Source organism: Psammomys obesus, unplaced genomic scaffold, assembly GCF_907164565.1.
Source record: "Psammomys obesus unplaced genomic scaffold, mPsaObe1.curated_primary_1811, whole genome shotgun sequence".
NCBI classification, from domain to species: domain Eukaryota; kingdom Metazoa; phylum Chordata; class Mammalia; order Rodentia; family Muridae; genus Psammomys; species Psammomys obesus.
This window is the reverse complement of record NW_026592732.1, coordinates 2,197,366-2,218,661: the sequence shown is the minus strand read 5'-3', so window position 1 is coordinate 2,218,661 and position 21,296 is coordinate 2,197,366. Positions and strand designations below refer to the sequence as shown.

Sequence of the window (21,296 nt, the reverse complement as noted above, 5' to 3'; positions counted from 1 at the left end):
CACACACACACACACACACACACACACACACACACACACACACACACGGAGATAGAGCGTCGGTGTGTGGACGTGGCGCCACACAAAGCCACTTCCCACCTCTCATCGCAATAAGTGAACTTCATGTCCAGGCTGTGGCGACTGAGAAAGGCCCCTCGGCCCAGGGGGGGCTCCAGACTGGCGGGGTGGGGGATGGCTTCACAGATCAGCACCAGGCATTGCAGGGGAGGCTCGGGGCGAGGGCTCCCGGCAGGGGACGTCTGTGCAGGGGGCTTGTAGGCCCTCATATGTCCTGAGCAGTGCAGCACCTTGGGGTGAAGTGGGGTGTTGGGAGTACCAATCTTAGCCCCGGGCTACCCACGGGGCTGGGACACCTGTGTCTGGGTCCCCTAGGGAACCGGGGAGAAAAGACTCTTGATCGTTCTTTAAAGTTGAGAGGAGCTCCGGGATCTTCATCCCAACCCTCGGGAAACTTGGGAGCGTCCAGGAGGCTGAGTACCTTTCCTTCCTCACTGTCTGGCCCGGGATACTCAGTTTCGGAGGTGCGCTAATGCCCTATGGGACTCAGTCTGAAGGAGTTCCGCCAAATCTCTGAGCCTCGGAGACTCCCAACTCCAATGTGGAGTGAGACTTTCAGGGGTCAGACCCACCCGACAGAGACCAGGGCCCGCCCACCTTCCAGGTGGCAGCTTTGAGGTTGAGCGTGCGCCCCCTGCTGGTAAGTGTGCTCTTCATGCGCAAGGAAAAGTGTCGCTCGGTAGGGGCTTCCAGCTTCTTCTTGGACAGGCCTGGAACGCACGGAGAAGGGACGGGACGTGTCATTAAGGAAATGTTAAAGTCTCCCAGCTTCAGAGGCGGCTTAAAGGTAAAGAGAGGATACTACTTTTGCAGAGGGCCGGAGCTTGCATCCCAGAATCTATATCAAGTTAGCTCCCAACCATCTGTAACTCCAAAACCCACTCGGGGCCTGAAGTCACCTGCTCTCACACGCACAATCATCTCCCACCCCTTCTGCCTTCCCCACTTAAAATAAAATAAAACCAGCTGGGCCTATAGTCCCAGCACTCAGGGAAGCAGAGGCAGGCAGATCTCTGTGAGTTTGAGGCCAGCTTGTTCTACAAAGCAAGTCCAGGACAGCCAGGGCTATACAGAGAAACCCTGTTTCAAAAACCAAAACAACAAAACCCCCAAAACAAACAAAAAATAAAATCTTTTTTGAGACAGGGTCTCACTATGTAGTCCTGGCTGTCCTGGAACTCACTATGTAGACCAGGCTGACCTCAAACTCACAGAGATCTGCCTGCCTCTGCCTCTTGAATGCTGGTATGCACCAAGACATTTGGCAAAAATAAAATCTTGTTTTCCTAGCTTCAGACTTGGGACCTGGAACCAGGGAAGGGAGCCCCTGGGAAGGGAGCCCCAGAGAAGGTAGTCCAAGGCTGTAGCGTTTCTCCACTTTTCTCTCAGCAGATATTCCAGATCAGGGAGAGGAAGCCTGGGTCAGTTTCCTACCCTGAAGTTGGGCACTCACTTGGTCTGGGGGTCAAGGCATCCTGGAGTTCCTCTTGGTCGCAGGGATGGATGAAATCAAAGATACTGTGTCCAATGAGCTCCAGCTGGGGAAGGGTAGAGTGGATAGTGGAGAGAAAACACATTTCACAGGACCCCTGGGCTCCTCTTTCCCCTGCTTATCGCTTCTGCCCCAAATTGGTAGTCTGGGTAATGTCATCTGCCTCCTCAGTTACTCATTCCCTCACTCATTCATTCAGCAACCATTTGTCAGCACCTAATATTTACTTGGACCCTTTCTAAATGACTGGACATATTATAGATGGATCCATGCCTTTCAGAGTTCACTGGGAGCCAGACGCAATGGCGCAGGCCTGTAATCCTAGCACTGGGGGAGACAGAGGCAGGTGGATTTCTGAGTTTGAGGCCAGCCTGGTCTACAAAGTGAGTCCAGGACAGCCAAGGCTACACAGAGAAACCCTTTCTTGAAAAACCAGCCTCCCTCACCCTTCACCCCCCACCCCAAATCACAGAACAGAGTTCACTGGGTGAGATTGTGTATATGTATGTTCATGGGGGGCATCTCAGTATGGTCACATAATGAGATACTGGTTTAAAGACAGTGCCCACAACAGTTTTTTGAGGAGGCAACATTTGCAAAGAACATGTTGAGCTGTAGATATGGCTCAGCCGGTAGAGCACTGGCTTACTAGGCCCTGGATTTGATACCAGATACATCGTCTAGACATTGTGTCAAACACCTATAATGCCAGAAATGGGGACTTGGAGGCTGGATGACCAGAAGTTCAAGGTCGTCCTTTGCTACCTAGTGGGTTCGAGGCAAGCCTGGGCTATATGAGATGCTGTTTCAAGAGGTGAGGGAGGGAAGCTCGGCAAGGTAAGTGAAGCCAGTCTGTGGTTCTCCAGAGTAAGAGAATTCTTTAAAAATGGGAGTCGTGCAGAGTGGGGTGGCCCATGCCTTTAATTTCAACACTCAGGAGGTGGAAACAGGTTGATCTCTGTGAGTTTTAAGGCCAGCCTGGTCTACAGAGTAAGACTCTGTTTCCAAAAATTAAAAAAAAGAAAAAAAAAAAAGGGGTGGTAGTGGTGTACACAGGTCATTCGTTAAGCGGTGGCTGCCCTTACGGAAGGCCTGGGAACAGGCAACTGCTGAGGGCTGCTGCTAACTCCAGTTCCAGGGGAGCCAATGCCCTCTTCCAGCCTCCGAAGGCACCTGCGGTGCCTGCGATGCACACTCGTGTATTCAAGATCCGCCCACAACACACATGGTGCATGGACATACATGCGCACGCACACGCTTGCACACGCGCACGTGCACGAACACACACTCAGGCCTCCCCCCCAAATTAGAAAAATAAATCTTTTACTAGCCATAAAAAAAAATAATAATAAAGAAAATAAAAACAGGAGTCACGAATGCAAAGGCCCTAGGTCACATCTGCTGGGCAGGTGCAAGAGTCTGTTTCTCGTTTCAGTTTAGGAAGCAAGCTCGGTAGTGGGGGGAGGGGACACAGGTGAAATCCAACCCAGTGGTGTCTGGATGACATATTCTTCCAATTCCACTTGTTGTAACTAGGTTTGATGGCTGGCTCTACCTCCTTCTAGGCTGGGCCTTGGGGGAAGTCACTTGTCTGACTCTAGAGCTCACACTCACAGAGAAATTGGTATCAGGAGAGGGGCTTTGTATCAGGGAGGAGGAACAGAGGTCCACTGCACAGCCATTTACATGAAAGAGAAAAAAGAACACAAACTTTCTCACACAAGGCTTACTTTAAGGACGAATTAAAGCTAGTTCTAGTCTCCAAAAGTCTTGCCCAGCTCTTCTCCTGCCTGAGTCTGGTGTCCACTCCCTGCTGATCTCCTAACTGCTACTCTGGGTCGATTCCCTTTCTATAAATTATAAACTATAAACTATAAATACGATTCTGCCTTTTCAGCACAACCTCTCTCTTGTTTTGACACCTTCTGTGGTTCCCCAGTGTCTTGGAGACAAACCTCATCTGGACACACATTATCTACCACCCATTGCCTGTCTGATCTCTCCTCGACCCCCAACTTCTCCCATTGTCCTCTGTCCATAACCAGCTTATTCATTTCTCCAAAGCGTTCTCTTCTCATCTTGACTCCGCACCTTGGCATGTGCCAGCACTTCTCCATCCACATTCCTGATCCTCGCTGCTCCTCCCCTCACATCCCAGCGACTGGCAAAGTCATCCAGGTTTCAGCTGAGATGTTCTTTCTCCTAAGAACCTCTAAGTCCATCTCTGCCCAGGCTGGGTCAGGTCTCAGTTCCACATTTCCCACAGCTAGGCTGTTCCATCACAGCTTTGACCATTTTGTCTAGTGACATTCCTCTCTTCCCTCTGCCCTTAAAGGAAGAGCTAAGTGTGGGAAACCATGGTTCCCCCCCCCACAACTCCCCAGCATCACCAGTGGGGGTGAGGCAGGCAGAGAGCAGGCAGCTCACCTGACTGAGGCCCAGGTGCTTGCTGACATTTTCCGACAGGTAAGCCATGTCTCCCTCGGCGGTGAGCACCATGACGAAACCCTCGAGGGCCTTCAGGTAGCAGGCGTCCAGTGGCTCTCCCTCAGTTCCCACCTGGTTCCACTCCCCTAGTGCCCAAGCCGGAGGGGTGGCGGGGGAAGGCGATATGGCAGCTGTGGTCAGTCATGGCACTACCCTAGCTCGCTTCCTTCCGTCTTTTCTCAACCAGATGAACTCATAGAAATGCCCATGTGAGTGGGAGAAAATCCCAGGGGCTTGAAGTCCCAAGGAAGAGGGCAAGCAAGGCCATTAAGCTTTGGAAACAGGAACACGGACTCCCAGAGGGGACAAAATCCCCCGAGAGTCTAAGACTGAACTCTGAGAAATTGAAATTCAAAGTGGCCTAGGGTCACTTGGAATTCCAGAGTGGTGGGTGAGTTTTCTAGAATTCTTTGGGGAGGATACGGAGGGCCAGCCAGAAGACAGAGTTCCATTACATTTTGTTTGTTTCCTGTGCATGTGGAGGTCAGAGGACAACTAACAGAATCCCAAAGGGGCAAAGACTTCCCTAGAATTCCATGGGGCAAGGGAATCTGATGGGCAGAGCCTCCATAATAAAACTTTTCAAATTTCCAGGATTCTAAGGTGTGTGTGTGTGTGTGTGTGTGTGTGTGTGTATGGTAGGGGTAGCGGTAATGCAAGCGCTTCTTTGGGTGACTGTTAAGAGAATAGGAAATAAAACTAGAGGAATGGAAAGATGATGAAAAGAGACTTTCAATGAATTTGAAAAAAAAAAAAAGGCTGTAGAGCCTCCGCGGGTGGGCAAGGAGTAGCTAAGCATGGTGGCCAGGTGAACCTGAGGCAGAAGAACAAAATCTTGCCTGGCTTACCAAGCTAGTTCAAGGCCAGCGTGAGCAACTTAGTAAGACCCTCTGTCAAAATAAAACAGTAAAAAGAGGGCTCATCAATAGAGCTGCCTAGAATTCCCCAGTGAGAGGCTAGGGGCATAGCTCTGTGGTGGAGTGCTTGGGTACCGCACCCCTTAGATTTGGGCTCAATCTCCAGAAATAAAAGAAAACAAACATATAAATTGCCGATACGGTGGAGCATTCCTTTAACCCCAGCGCTCAAAGGCAGGGTGAGTAGGTGGGTGAGTGGAGGCCAGCAGATCTCTGTGTGTTCAAGGACAGCTTGGTCTACAGAGCAGGTTCCAGGCCTGTCAGAGCTCACAGTGAGATCTTGTCTCAAAAAAAAAAAAATTTCCCCCAAACAACCCAAAAACAAAGAACCCCCCCCCCCAAAAACACTAAGCCGAAGGTCTCAAGGGGCCTCCCTTAGATTCTAAGGGGTGGGGCCTCCCAAGGGGTCTTCCTGAACCTCAGGCTCCTACTGGTCCATCACTCAAAGGGGCGGGGCCTCGCCGAGAGCCGATGACGCGGCCAGGGAGGCGGGAAGGCTTCCCAGGGGCGGGGCCTCGGCGGCGGGCCGCGGCTGGGGGCGGGGCGCTCGGGGCTCACCTGCGGCGCAGAGGCGGTGCATGCGCAGGTAGCTGATGGTGAGGCGCATGATGGAGGCCTTGTCCAGGTGCGCGCTGACGCCGCGCGCGAACGGCAGCGTGTGCGCCAGCTGGTACAGCACCTCGGTCTCCTGGCTGCGCCGGCTGCGCGCCGCGTCCCGCGACTTCTCCTTCCGCAGCTCTGTACTCGACCTGCGGAAAGGAAATTGCACGCGACGATTTTGCACATGGGACACCTCCATTTGGGGTTCGACGACATATCTGGGCCTGACAGCTTCTCTCCTTCCCCCAAATTTTACCTGTCTGGGTCCCAGTCCATGTGGCCTCTCTGCAGGGCCTCGCTCCAGGCTTCTCCCCCCAGAATGTGTGCCTAAGGCCCTCTGTCTTCTCCAGGACTTAGCCGCAGCTCTTATCCTGAGCTAGAGTCTCGGCCTGGAGGACAGGGAGGACTCCCGCTGGGAGTGGGTGGTAGAGCTGGCCAGAGTCCAAAGGAGAGATGGAGCTCGGAGAGCCTGCAGCCTCCCAGGCCCCCTTCCCTCCCAGCTTCGCGTCCTCAGCCAAGCTGATTCTCTCGCAGACAGCGCTATCTCAAGGTCTAACGACTCACCAAAGGGGCCTTCAGAGGGGCAGGGCCCCACCAAGTGTGACACAGCAAACCATCCGCTGTGTTCTGCCCACCACCTCTCCCCGCTAATACACTTCAAATGCTTGACTTTTCCAGTGTGTGTGTGTGTGTGTGAAGAGACAGATAGCTTTCATCAGTAATATTAGTATCTATCAATTACTCATTTTCACTAGTAGGTTATTTTCCCCCCTAAGTGGCCCATGCCTTTAACTCCAGGTCTTGTGACGCAGAGTTCTGAGTCCCAGACCAGCCTAGTCTACACAAATCAGGTCCAGGCCAGTCAGAGAGCTATGTAGTGAGGCCATGTCTCAAGAAACAGGCCACCAAACAAACAAAACCCTCAACGTTGTTTATCCAAAGTTTATTTATCCCCACACAGGGATCAGGCGGGTCCTGGTGCCGGCATGCCCTGAGTGCTGGGATTATAGATATGTATCCCCACACTTGACCAAATATACGTTTGTTTATTTATTTATTTATATTTGGTTTTTCGAGACAGGATTTCTCTGTGTAGCCCTGAGAACACAGGGACGGAACTCAAGAGATCCATCACCTCTGCCTCTTGAGAACAGGGATTAAGGACGTGCGACACTGCACCTAGTTATTATTTGAGACAGGGTCTCCTACAGCCCAAGCCAAGGATGAGCCTAGGTTTCTGATCTTGCCTCCACCGAGCGCTTGTATTACAAATCTATAGGCTTGTCACCATGCCTGGCCTCAACGGCTGAGGGGGCGCATTTTTAACCCACTTTGCAAAGGGTAAACTGAGGCTCGGAAAGGTGAAGTCCTTTGCCCAAAAGACCACACAACCAGTACTTAGGGAAGCCCAGTTCTTAAGTTTTCAAGCCCTTCTCTAACCACCTCCATGTGCTGTCCAACCCCTCCCCCAGGAAGGATAGGAAGGAGGCTGCTCTCTCCGAAGTCTTCAATTGGGGGAGCAGAGGCCACTTCTGGGGGGTGGGAGCGGCTACAAAATGTTCTGGTCCGCGTGCGGGGGTGGGGTGGGGGAGCCGCTAGTGCAAGGCGGTGAGAGGCCCGGAAGGGGGCAGGCTGGCTTAGTATTGGAGGAGCCAAGGGGGCGCCCCCGTGAACTCCCTCTTGGCTGGTGGGGGCAGGGGCCTCGGTCCTGCCTGCCCAGAGGACATTCCGTCCTGTACTGTACTGTTCCAGCCCTGTTTGTCTTCCTGCCCAGAGGGTGGGGGTGGGCGGGCCTCACTGAGCTGGGGGCCCTGGGACATAGAGAAGTGGGAGAGAGAAGGGGATGGGGTGGGGGTGGGGCCGGCGCCCCACCTCCCAGGCAGCTGAGCTCTGTAATACTACTCTCCAAGGCTAGGGTGGCAGAGCTCCTTCCTCCATAGGAGCCAGCTGGTGGCTGCGGAGGGACCCTCCTAACCCTCTCAGTCTGTTCTCCGGATGTTCAGACGGGAAGTATGGGCCTCTCGCGGGTTTTCTGGCCTCGCAGAGAAACAGTGGGGGCTGCCTGTCCTGGGTCAGGGTTCCATTTCTGAGAGCATTACAGCCGTTGCTCATTAGCTCTGTGACTCTGGGAAGGTTGCTAAACCTCCCTGGGCATAGTAATATCCTGTACCTCCTCAAAGGGTGTTTTTGTTTGCGTAGGTTTGGGGGCCCGGCGAGGTGGGCTAGGAGACAGTCTCACTGTGTAGCTCGGATAGGTCCCAAACTCAAGATCCTTCTGCCTCAGCCTCTTCTCTGAGTGCTAGGGTCCCAGGCCTGCATCACCACGGTGCATTCCTACAGTGGACTGAAGACTGAATAAGTTAATATATGTCAGAGGCTCAGGAAGCAAGGCTTGGCCACTGGTTATTGTGAGCAAGGAAAGGCCCTAGTTTATGAATCTCTCGAACCCTGGAGTAACCTGTGGGCCTCTGAATGTGCAATCACGTGTGTGCCGTTCGTTAGTCATGCATGTGAGTATGTGTGTGTGCGTGATTATATGCCCAGCTTTTACCCAAACACCTCGAAGGGATGAAATTAACAGTGACGGTGTGTTGCACACTCAGAAATGTAGAGACCCAGTTCCTGCCTTACAGCAATGAGACGGTAGAAACAGGGCCACACCTGGAACCCGCACGGAGGAGGAGGAGAAAACTGACTCCCGAAAAGCGTCCTCCGACCTTCACACAGCAAGCCCGCACAACCCCTCCCCTATACACACAGGTTCAGAAATAATAGATAATAAACAACAAACAAATGCAGTTTTTTTTTTTTAACAGGTAGAAGTGAGGCCTGAGGTGTGTAGCTCAGGTGTTGGAGCATTTGCCTAGCAGCACCACATAAGCGGTGTGGTGGGGCCTGCTTGGGATTTGAGCACTGAGGACGTGGGGGCAGGAGTTCACGGTCGTCCCCGAATGAAGTGAGTTCGAGGTTAGCCTGTCTCAGATAGAGGCGGCGGCTCAGAGCAATGACGCCGCTGGCCTGTGTGGCTCTCATGGCCATTCCAACCTGGCCTGTGCAGCCGCCTCTCAGTTAAGCCTCTTACCCGCCTCACCTACCTACTATTAACCTTCCTGCTCAGGAAGGCGAAGAGAGGTGAGAGAAATCGCCAGAGGCCACATAGTGGTATCTAGGAGAGCCCAGCACCTCATTGTGTGTGTGTGTGTGTGTGTGTGTGTGTGTGTGTGTGTGTGACTCCCACTAGCCAAGCCTTGAAGCTGGCGCTGGGAGGGAAATCCCTGGATCCCTGGGCTACGATCACACGGCCGGGAAGTGGGAGCTTGGGGATTTGAACCCTGACTTTAGGGCCTGTGCTCTAAAATGCTATTCTTCAGGAGGGTGCCCACCACCTAAGGGAACCCTGCCTGTTCCTTGCTGCCGGTGGCCTAAGTCCTCTCCTCTCCTCTCCTCCTGGCACTGCTGCAGATCTCCCTAGCTGGCCCAACTCTGGTCCAACCCCTTGGCAGTGTGCCCAGCCTGGGACGTGCGCCTGGAACTTTGCCACCTTTACTCCGTGTTCTAGCTGAGAACAGAGGGTGGGGCCTGGAGGCCCAGGGTGAGGCCTGGGAAGAGGGACTCGGGGCCCAGTGGCCTCTTAGCTAAGAGAGAAAAGACCCCATCTCTTCCCTACCCTGAAAGGAAATTAAGAGAGCCCCTTTCTCACATTTTGGGCTTCTCTCTGACTCGAAGCTGGGTATCGGTGGGTTTGCAAAACCTGTAGAGGATTTGAGGTGTAGTGGAGGCTTAGCTTTATCCTGGGCGGAGACCCCTTTGGTATCGGCTGGAGGTGACCTGAGAGGCCAGGGGCATGGTTTGGGTTGGAGAAAGGACTTGGGGTAGGGGTCAGTGGGGAGTCTCTCTGACCTTGATCCAACTTCTCATACGGTCAATTGGTGGGGTGTCGGCCATCAGTCCTGGTTTTTGGGGGAGCCCTGCTTTCAGGTGTGCTCATTTGAGACGGCTGGGAGCCGAAGGCCAGAAGAAGGGGGTACACGGGGCGTGGGTGCCGGAGGGACCCGCTCACCATCACTCAAGCCCCCTCTGATGCCAAGTGCCATGCTGGGGGAGCAGGGGGGCCCGGAGCTCGGCCGGGAGGCGAGTGCGAGTTATGAGTCGGTGTGCGGCGGCGTGGGATGACACCACAGGAAAGGGCTGACCTTGAGTGCCAAGCGGGGAGCACCTTAGTTCAGTTAGGAGGGGCCTCTCACACAACCATAGGGGGCGCTGTCATGGGCGGCGCCAGGGCTGGCCTACAATGCGGGGGTTGGGGGGGTAAGGAGTTTCCCGGTGGGCTCAGGGCCAGAGATTGGAATAGAACGGGAGAAGGGGAGCCTGAACGGGTTGAGGTGGGGGCAAAAACAGGGTGTAGAGAAAACCAGTCAGACCTAGGAAGCTGGGGAGGAGGGGCCTAGGGGTCTCCAGCGGCAACCTGACCAAATGGGGTCCGCTGCCTACGGTCCTTTGAACAGAACCCACCTCTTTCCGGGAGGACCCCAGCTGTGTTCGGCCACAGGGGGGCGCTGCTCTCCGAAGATAGTCCCTCAGACAGGGTTTGGGTGGGGCCTCCTCCCACAATTACAGACTGGGTGGCGGCAGATGAATGAGACTCAGAACCTGGCTTTGGGAAGTGGGTCAGGCTTGTTCCGTTGGCATTGAGAAGGGGTGACCCTGCTTTTTAAACTGCTGTTTTTTTGAGACAAGATCTCTATGTAGACCAAAACTGGTCTGGAACTTGCCGTGTAGGCCAGGATGGCTTTGAAAGCATCATTCTCCCATAGCTTTCCAAGCGCCGGGTTTACAGGCGCGAATCCCCCTCCCCAACTAGGAATGGAAAGACCTTGGTTGGGTCCCACATAGCCTCTAAAGAGACATTCTCTCTGGTCATTTCTAGGGCAACTTGAAGCTTGGGGGATTATTAGAAAGGGCAGAAAAGTAAGCTCTAGTCTGGAACTCAGAAGCGGAGTCATCCAGGAACTCCCTATGTCTGGGAAACCTCTTCGTTTCTTTTTCTTGTCTTTTCTTCTCTCTTTTTCTTTTTCTTTTTTTTTTTTTTTCCCTATCACAAGAGTTAGCCGGCCAAGAAAGACTCAGTTCAGGGGCTTGGAGGAAAGCCTCTCTGGGAAGCAGCCACTGCTCAGCACACCTCCAATCCATAGGAACTTGGAGTTTCACTCCCAGGCAGACCGGGGATCGAACCCCCTGTATCGAGGAAATCCTAGCTCACAACCCCAAAGCCGTTCCAGAGGAGGGGGGCGGGACAGCTAGAGCTCTGGGGTAAATCCCTGATCCCCTGCAACCCTCTAGGGTGGAGGGTGCGTCGGGGATGCGCCCCCCGATCGCGCGCCCCAGGGCGTCCTCAACTTGAGCCACACCCCACAGATGAGGGGTCCCCCCAAGCCCCCGTGAGGGAGAGCCCCCCGTCCCCATCATCCTATCCCAACCCTGTACCTCACGCGCTGCAGCCCCAACGCCATGGCTCGCCCTTCGCAGTTCCAGAGCCCTCGACGCCCCGCGCCCCCTCCCCTGGCCGTGGGAGCCCACTCCCCAGCTCCGCCCCTGACACTCCATTGGCCGCTTCTTGCCCAGCCCAAGGCTCTGATTGGGAGGTGGGCTTGTTACTCCCGAGGAGGAGGCGGGACTAAGGGGGAAGACTTGGAACTCCAAGGGGCGGGGAAATCCAGTGTGACACACCCCCAGCCACGCCCCTGCCGCGGACTTCCTCGGCCGTCCGGAGCGCGCCGGGCGTGATTTCCCTCCAGCCTCTGAACTCCGATCCGCTCTGTCCTCTGCTGCCCAGCACCCACCTCGGTCTCTCCCTCTACTCCCACCCACAGTCGGACCCCTCCACTCCCATCCTTACCAACCCTCCCTCCATCTTCTTTTTTTCTTAACGTACCAAGTCCCCACTTCTCTCTACCCAACTCCTCCCTTGTTCCACAACCCCTTTCTTTGCCATACCTCACGTCCCTCCACTGTGTGGCCCCACTCTGGACCCCGCCTCCCCCGTCCTTCCTCATCCAGCGGTCTCCACCTCACCCTGACCCCGTGGCCTCTCTTAAGTCCCTGTGCAGGTTCCTGCGGTTGAATTATTAAGCTTCTGTCAAGTAAATATGCTTTAGCTCCATCACACCCACTTGTAAAGGGAACAGAGAAAGGACGAGAGACGTGACCACGCACAGGTGATGGGCAGTACAGCTGGGGAAGGAAGGAAGTGTCTGTGTGGGCTGGGACGCTAATGGACACGGGTGCCAGAGCAGCGTTCCTTCCGCGTGCACCGGTGCACACGCTGCACGCTCCCTTTAGAGTGCTCTTCCTCCAGGCTAGAGGGCTGGTTCAGGGGTTAAAGGCGCTTAACGCCAAGCCTGAGGACCAGCGTGTCATTCCCAGGACCCACTTTCCATTCCCAGGATCATGGAAAGAGAGAACCAGCTCCACAAAGTTGTCCTGTGACCCCCTCCCCCACACGTGGGAAAAAACGACTTTCCTCTAGAAATCCACATGACTCCCCACCTCAACCCAGGAACCTACTCAGCTGCCTCCTCTTACTCCCCCCTCGTCTCCTTCCTCCTCTTCTCCATTTTTTTTTGAGGCAGAGTCTCATGTAACCCAGGCTGGCCTTGAACTTCTATTCTCCTGCGTTCACCTTCCAAGTGGATTACAGGTGTGCTCCACCATACCCAGCTCCTACGCAATTTTGTTTCAGTCCGTTTTATTTGAATAAGGCTGACTATATCCCTGCTCTCAGCAAGTTCGCGGAAGAAGGCCAGATCCCAGCTGGAGCCAATCACTGTAGGATTTCCTTGGCTCAGTGGTTATTGGAAGACATGTGACCCCACCTAGTCCAGCGAGGACCAACTCTGGGGGCTTTGCTGCAACTGTGAGGACAGGGAGTGTCTTTTCCTATTGTTTGGTTGCACTTACAGCGCGAAGGATTGAATTTAAGGCCCAACTCAAGCAGAGCCACGCCCCCGGCCCCTCACTGGGGTGGTGGCTGTCACTGAGCCCCTTACCGGTGTATTCCAGGCAGGGCTCCACCTCCAAGTCTGGCCTCCACTGTTCTTTTTAGCAGTTTGGCGCACAGAGCAGCTAGCCTATATGTGTATGTGATGTGTATATGGGGTACGAGATGATGTAATTGTTCTGACAGTGAGAGATCTGTTATACTTTATTATAGTAATTTAATTTTTAAATAATTTCGTACTTGTATACAATGCATTGGAGTCAAATTCACTCCCTTTTAACTTCTTTCTTTCTTTCTTCTTTCTTTTTTCGAGACAGGGTTTCTCTGTGTAGCCCTGGCTGTCCTGGAACCTGCTCTGTAGACCAGGCAGGCCTCGAACTCACAAAGATCCAACTGCTCTGCCTCCCATTTGCTGGGATTAGGGTTGTACCACCACCACCCAGCCTCATTTTAACTTTTCTTATCCCTTCCTGCTCTTGCTGCCGCGCCTATTCCTTTTCCAACTATTCCCCTTCCTGCTTCAATGCCTTTTTGTGTAGGGGGTTGTAGAGGCAGTTCTTGTGCAGGCAGCCGTGGGTGCTGCGTGTTCATGACTGCAATGGCTGTGCCGTATCCGGAGACAGCATTTTGGGGCCCCCTTCCCTGTCTTCTGGATTCTTGCAGCATTTCCATCACTGCCCTTTCTTTGATGTTCTCTTGGTCCTGGATGAGAAGTGATAGACATGTCTTGTTTAGGTCTGACTGCTAAGCAGTCCCTGTTCTCAGCCATTTGGCCATGTTGGAGTTTCTGCTTTCACCATTGCCTGCTTCTAGAAGAGACTTATCTGGCCAAGGCCGAGAGCTGCATTAGTCTGTGTGTATAAACAGAAGTGTGTAGAAGGCAGCCTGACTACACGTTTATCTAGGAAAACATTAGTATATTCCCCAGAGGGCCCATGACCCCCGTAGCCATAGAATTTTGGCCAGGTTTACACCAGCAGGCATGAATCCTCTGACCCTTATCAGACCCAATCAGAAAGCAGTTGGTTACACCTGGAACCTTCAGGGCACTGCTGCACCAGTGCACATGTGGGCCAAATAGCATGCAGGGCCCACAGCTGGGTGAGAGATGGATGGCTTTCTGCATCCTGCACAGCGCCTTCCAGCACAATGAGCCTCAGCTAGCAGGAAGGAAGCTTTCAGACCGCGTTCAGCTGGATTTCTGTGTGTCTTCTGCAGCAGGGTCAGGGTCTAATTCTCAGTGTCGGCTAAGAGCAATTACAAGTCTCCATCAGTTTTGGGAGCTTTTGTGTGCTCCAAGGCCAACAACTTCCAGGGAGGTATCCTGTACTTGGCATTGGGAGTTTCATTAAAACAACAACAGCAACAACAACAAAACCTCATGACTTCTGGGAATAGCATGGTCTGCCATGCAGGCTTTCTATGTTTAAGCTCCTTTTTTGGGAGCAGTGTCACTTTGACCCACTTTGATGGCCTTGAATTCACTAAATTGTGGAGCACTGGTTCTCTCCATCCCAATGCTGTGACCCTTTAACTCAGTTCCTCATGTGGTGACCCCCAATTATAAAATTATCCTTGTTGCTAACTTCATGACTGCAGTTTTGCTATTATGGATCCTAATGTAAAGATCTGATATGGGACCCTTGTGAAAGGGTCATTTGACACCCACCCCCCAAGGTTCTCAACCCACAGGTTGAGAACGACTTTTGTAGAAGCTGACTTTGATCTACTGATCTTTCTGCCTTTGACCCTCCAGTGCCCAGAGTGGGTCACCATGCCCAACCTCTCCATTTCATGTGGCCCACTTCAGGAGTCCTCAGTACTTGGAAAAGATGTAAAGAAGTTTGGAGGAGTCAAACCTCTAAACAATGGAGGCTTAGCTGCACCTGGCGTGCCCTCTGGTGGTGAGAGCTGGTATGACTCTGCTGATGCCTGTGTCCATTTGGTTGGTTGTGAAGAAGTAATTACATACAGGTGATTTCACATCGGTTACTTATTTTTAGTGGATTGATTTTACATTTTAAGATTGGGGGGGGTGTCTCTGTAGAGATTTCCTAGATGTCAAAGGTGATTGAAAGTAATCATGGGATCCACAGGTTGAAAAAAACAGGTCTGTTGTACCTAAGCCCCCAGCCAATGATCGATCCACCCTGTATTACATTACACCCTCCTCAAAGTTCTATATAACTCCTGTTCACCCCCAAATAAAATTGAGCTGCCTTAATGAAGCTGGTTCAGGTTGTCAGTTCAACGTACTCTTGGTCATCTGAACCCTGTCTCTCCTCTCCTGCCTTTGTTCCCCTTAACCTTATAAACTGGTGGCCAAGAGTCCCTGGGAAAAGGGAAGACCCACAGATTTTGTTCATTTTTAAAATGCTTATTTTAGATTGTGTGTCGATGTATGGAATGTGCACTTGTGTATGCAAGAGTCTAGAAGAGGCCATTGGATCCCCTGAGCTGGAATTATACATAGGCATGAGTCACCTCATGTAGGTACTGGGGGTTGAACCCAGGTCGTCTGGAAGAGCAGCCAGGGCTCTCAACCACTGAGACATCTCTCTAGCATTCATTCTTATTCAAATTTTTAAAAATTATGTGAGAATTTTATTATGTATATATATGTATATAATACACACACATGTAAATGCTTTTTGATGTGTGTGTGTGTGTGTGTGTGTGTGTGTGTGTGTGAGCTGCTTGTTTGTCATGATGCTTTATTATTGAGCTGTCAGCAAAAAGACATGTTTTCACTCTGGCCTTCACCTGTAATCAGGGATAGACAGGATGTGTTCACTTCCTTTTGTTTGTGACAGTAGGCAGGATTTTTTTGCCAAGTTCACTTCTTTTTTGTTTGTGTGAGGATCATACAGACAGGTGGTCGAGGTAAACAGGTTTGACTTCCCGCTGAACTTCATTGTATCCAAGTGCTTTGCTCTGACTATAATAAGGGACTGTGGAATAAACCAGATGCCTAGCTTCTACTGGAAGCCCTCTCGAACAGATCCCATGTGTAGTGTCTTGTTTTTTATTATTTATTTATTTTTAAAAATTTTCTTTCACTCCTTACTCCCCACTAAAGAACTATTTGACTCTGCTGGCTGGCTCCAGCAGTTTGGTGCCTGAATAGGGGTCTTGAAATACAGGGAAGCAGTGAAGGAGACCTCGGGTGTTGGCAAGCTCAGATCATAAAGAGAAAAGGGTGTGGTGAGTAAAATTCTAGAGTAAAAAAATGGGACAAGGCAGTAGCCTCATGTTTTTTGTATGGAATTTAATTATAAATAGTCTGTATATGCAGCACAGGACTGAGAAAGTGAAACTTGTAGGGTTAGAGAAAAAGAGGAAAGAAAGATGGGAGGCTTCAGGACAAAATGAGATTAAATCATCAGCTCCTCCAAAAGAGTTATATGTCCCTCCTGATGATAATTTCTTGTTAAAAGAAGACTTTGAGAATAACTTAGATCCTGATGAGGTTGCAGAGTTAGAGGAAGAACAAGCTAGGCAAAAAGAGGAAGATATAACTGAGTTTTTTTGGCTTTTCAAATATAGAGCAATCTGATGGACAGGTTAATATGGTGAGAGTCCATGCTTCTATACCTTTCAAACAATTTTAAAAAATTAAAAATTGCATGTGCTCAATATGGTCCTACAGCACCTTTTACTCAAGTGCTGTTGGAGTCCTTGTCTACTAAGCCTCTCTGCCCAGGGGACTGGAAGCAATTAGCAAGAGAATGTTTAGCAGGAGAATGTCATTTGTGATGGAAGTCAAAATTTGCTGAGCTGTGTCAAGCAACAGCTAAAAATCACTCAAGCTAGGAAAAAAAGGGGGGGGCAGCTCCTCAATTTTTCCAGTAAGAAAGCAAATGGTTAATTCTGTTACAAGCTTCTGTGGTCATAAAAATCAGATTCAACAAATAGCAAGGTGTTTTGTCTGTCTGTCTTGAATGTATAAGTTTACCATGTTCAAAATGTCTTGGTTATAGGTTATTGGTCATTGGGTATGTTTAAAATCTGTAACATAAAGTTAACTTACTTAAAACCTAGGGTGGAGCCATTCTAAACAACAAATGGATGTTACTCATATCTCAGAATTTGGAAAGCTAAAATATGTTCACGTAACAATTGATACTTTTTCAGGATTTATCCTGGCAACTCCCTTAGCAGGGGAAGCCACCAAACACGATATAAGTCATTGCTTAAAGTGTTTTGCTACAATCTGTATTCCTTCCATTATTAAGACTGATACTGGTACTGCATATATTAGTCAAGCTTTTCAGCGTTTTTGTGTGCAAATGGATATAAGTCACAAAACAGGTATTCCATATAATCCTTAAGGCCAAGGAATTGTGGAGCGTGTCCATGGATCTTTTAAGACCCAATTACAAAAAATAAACAGGGGGAGTCATATCCTCAAATCTTAATCATGCTTTATTTAAAATTTTTTGAATGTGGATATATAAGGCCATTCTGCGGCTGATCAATTGTGGCACCATAATACCAAAGATTATTATGCCCAAGTAAAATGGAAAGCTCCGATTACTGAAATATGGCTGGGCCCCAACTCTGTATTAATATGGGGAAGAGGGCATGTTTGTGTTTTTCCACAGGACTCAGAAGGAGCCAGGTGGATCCCAGAAAGGCTCCCTGGAAGGAGGATGCTCCTGCTGTTGACCATGGTGGATTCTGTCCTGATGGTGAATGGAGAGCTGTATTGGGCTTATGCTCCTGACCCACCCTTGTTTCGTTCTACTCCCTAGAGAAGATGTTGTGCAGAGAAACTTCTTAGATACAATGTGACTGGATTTGATTGATCTGGTAACCAGGACAATCCTCAACAAAATCTGGAAGAAAGGGAAAAAGAGGACTGCCCATGGGACTTTGTTCTGATTCTGGTTTTCAGCAGACACATATTTGGAAGCTTGCCACAGAAACTCTTGGGAGGTCCTGTAACTGCCTATGTATATTCTTCTTATGCTTTGTTGTTTGGGAAATGTCAACATTTTTACAAAAGATTCAAACTTTAATGTTTTTTGCCACCAATGTAAATAACAGGTTCTGGTTGTCCCACAAGTCTTTTATTGTGGTTTCTGTGAATGTTTCTCAAGCTTGGTATTTTGATAAGGGGTCATCTTCTAAGTCACTTTTATGGAATGTTATATGACTTGGCTTATTACTCTTATTAGGAGCATGTCTCCTACCAGTGATAATTAAGCTGATCTGCATAAGATTAAACTCCAGTGTCTACCCTATTGGAGGTTGGTAGCCAGAGATGGATAGTATCTCTCCAAAGAATAGTCAACTTAAGACAGGGCATGAATGATGGAATTCATGTCCTAATAACAGATAAGAATATATCTTTCAAGAGAGACAACCTAAGACAGGCACAATCTTCTGCTCCATAGCTCTTAAGTTATGGTCAATTTTTAAAATATAAAAAAGGGAAACCTATGGAGAGCCACTTGTTTGTTAGGATGCTTTAGTACTGAGCTCTCAGCAAAAAACATTTTCACCCTGGCCTTTGCCTGGAGACAAGGATAGGCAGGATATTTTTGCCAAGTTCACTTCCTTTTGTTTGTGTGCAGATCACGTACACAGGTGGTCCAGGTAAACAAGTTTGACTTCTCAGTGAACTGCATTGTATCAAAGTGCTTTGCTCTGACTATAAAAAGGGACTGTGGAATAAACCAGGTGCCTAGTTTCTACTGGAAGCCCTCTCGAACAGATCCCATGTGTAGTGTCTTTCTTTCTTTCTTTCTTTCTTTCTTTCTTTCTTTCTTTCTTTCTTTCTTTCTAATTTTCTTTCAATCCTCACTCTCCACTCAAGAACTGTTTGACTCTGCCGGTGGGCTCTGGCATATATATATATATATATATATATATATATATATATATATATATATATATGTATTTGAGACAGGGCTTCTCTGTGTAGTCCTGGCTGTGTTCTGGAACTCAGTGTGTAGACCAGGCTGGACTTGAACTCAGAGATCTGCTTCCCTCTGCCTTCTGAGTGTTGGGATCAAAGGTGTGCACTACCACCACATAGCAATAGAATGTATTTTGGTGGCATTCACTCCTACATCTTTCCCATGCCTCTCCCAGATGCATCCATACTTCCTTCTCTCCCCCAAATTTATGTCTTTAAAAACGAAACCAGAACTCATGGAGCCTATCTTGGGTTGCCCATGCCCACTTTGGTGTGCGGCCTTCCACTGGATCATGGTGGACTTACCAGGGGCCACACCCTTAAAGAGAGTGGACTCTCTTGTCGGGAGCCATGCAGGAGCAACAGCAAAACAGCTCTAGAACTCACGGAATGCGGCTCACCAGTTAGCACAAGCTCGATGGGCTTATCTTGGAGAGGCACAACCCCAAGAGCTACGTGTCCTGAGGACTTCATGCTGTTAGGGAGCGTAGCCCTGCTTGTGGCCCTTATGGTCGCCTCATAGCACATGAGTTGTGTGAAAACTCTAAGGCAGCTCCCAGCCCTACCCTGGGCAGTATGTCTGGCACTTAATTAACAATGCTTGATCTCTTTCAGGCATGGTTGCTGGAGCAGATTAATGATTAAGCCATCAACCTTGAAAAGAACCTACAGATGTAGATTGTTAGCAACGGCCATTACCCTGAGAAAGAATTAGGAAATACAGATTGTTTAGCGAGGTTAGGTAAAGATGTTTTTGGTAGGGCCTCTGATGTAGAAAATCTTAGAGAACAGTTTGAAGTTCAGGAAAGTATACTCTTAGTAGTAAAGCAGGGACTTGTTGAGGTTGGTGAGTAAGAACAATACCACAGTTAGCACTAGCTGACATGACTCTCTCACTGAAGCTGGGTTTCAAGGTGATTAATTTCTTGCCTCAGTTTTCAGTTATGATTTAATAAAGATTACTAATGAGTAGATGCGCACCTTAAAGATTTAAAGTAGAAATGGCTGATTATTTTTCATATAAAAGGTTAGGTTTGTGATTCTTTTAAGATTTTTATAAGATTGCTTTTTAAGATAATTGATTCTTTGTAATCGCAAACTGCAGCCTGCTGGTAAAGAAAAGCTGGCTGAGAAATTACCTTGCTTGCTCACCTCACCTTGTTAATACATAAAAGGTTGCTTAGTTACAAATGTATGTGGGTTCTTGGGAATAACTTGTTTTTCATATTTGTTTTCCACCCATAATAAAACATTTTGATCATGTGAAGGTATTGGGGAACATATTTTTCTTATGGATACTCATTGAAATCATTCACTTAGAGGAAGATAGAATGTAACCACGTTGATATTTTTGTACTGCTTGAAAGATCTTGCTGGGATAGATAAGCCATGGAAAGAGAGTAAGAGTGTGGTTCAGGCCAGCTCTCTGGAGTTTGTTCCATTCACCAGTGTGTATGTATGTAAGGTTGGGTTGGACCTCACTGGAGTTTGCTTCGTCCACCCATTATGTGAGTGTGTGTGTGTGTGTGTGTGTGTGTGTGTGTGTGTGTGTGTGTATGAAATAAAAGACTCCTGTAAAAGAAGCTAAATTAAAAAAAAGGTAGAATCTACCTACTGGAATCTGTCTTGTTTCATCATCAAGTGTCTGTGTGATCTTCTACTCTCCTTCTTTCTTTTGCTTTTTAGATGCTTGCCACAACCCGTGGAAGTTCCCCTAGGAGCCAAAAGCCCCAGCCCCCAATTATGTGGAAGTTATAAGCCCCCCCACCCCGCCAGAAAGCTGTCAGCACCAGCCCGCCACCAGCAATTTAATTCTGGCCCCTCAGCTCGCCACTATCTGTGGAAGTCATGGTTAGTAACCATCCGTTTTGGCCCTGGAAAATCACCCTCAGAAAAAGTCTGCCGGGTCACCAACCAGGCAGCCAGCTGTGGGATCTACACCCTGGCTCAGTTTGCCCCCACTGAAATGTTGAAGCTGGCCTTTGACACTCTCCCTTTCTCAGAAGCGATCGACTACTCTGCTTGGGGTGGGGTTTGAGCCCCACCACCCGTGCTGAAGTTTTGTCTGCCTTGAGGTTGTCCAGATTTTGGGCATGCTTTCACGACTGCTGTGGGTTCATACGTGCAGCTGCCCTGCTGCACTGAAGACCAAACAAAAGCCAGACCGCTGTTTAAATGTGGTCATCTACCATCTCTTTCACCATGATCCCTTAGCCTTAGCAGGAGGTGGTAAGACATAGATGCCTCATTTAGGAAAGAGTACTTTGAAGCCTCTTATTCTCAGCCTGTCGACCAGCTGAGGGTCTCTGTGTTAGTTACATCCGCTACAGGAAGTGTCTCTGATGAGAAATGAGAGTTGTATCAATTTACAGGTATAATAAGTCAGTAGGAATGGGTTTTTAGCAAAGTAACAGTGGTACGTTTTTTCCTATGGCTCATGACATGTCTAGCAATAGGTTCTTGGCCCTAATAATGGTGCTTGGCATTTGGGTTCCGTCTTGTGGAGCGAGCCTTAAATCTAATTAGAAAGTGGCTGGCTGCTTCCACGATATCCATGCCCTTATTGTACCAGTTGGCATATCTTGTCATTATTGTGGCTAGTAGGATTCACAGCTGAGTAAGGCCGATGATTACTTTTCTCCTCTGGTAGCCTGTGTAACACCTTCAAGCACGGTGCAAGCTAGTCAGTAGTGATGAAGCATCGAGCTGGGTACCAGCTTGATTAGTCCATGTCCTATGACTCCAGAATGCACTGTCTTCAGCAACAGGGTTTTACCACCAAGCTCTGGAGGGTAAGCAAGA

The 21,296-nt window shown here is 49.6% G+C and overlaps 1 protein-coding gene across 1 annotated transcript in view; it reads right to left on the bottom strand.

Annotated features, from left to right (window-relative positions):
* Hif3a (hypoxia inducible factor 3 subunit alpha) overlaps positions 1–11,084 on the bottom strand; it is a 22,741-nt gene extending 11,657 nt beyond the window's left edge. Inside the window, exons 1-6 of the mRNA XM_055615455.1 lie at positions 11,059–11,084; positions 5,533–5,723; positions 3,998–4,143; positions 1,532–1,616; positions 676–788; positions 100–308 (exon numbers count right to left, since the gene is read on the bottom strand). Of these exons, the coding sequence (XP_055471430.1) occupies positions 100–308; positions 676–788; positions 1,532–1,616; positions 3,998–4,143; positions 5,533–5,723; positions 11,059–11,084 (770 nt within the window). The remainder of the gene's footprint in view (positions 1–99; positions 309–675; positions 789–1,531; positions 1,617–3,997; positions 4,144–5,532; positions 5,724–11,058) is intronic.
* Between the last annotated feature and the right edge of the window lie 10,212 nt (positions 11,085–21,296).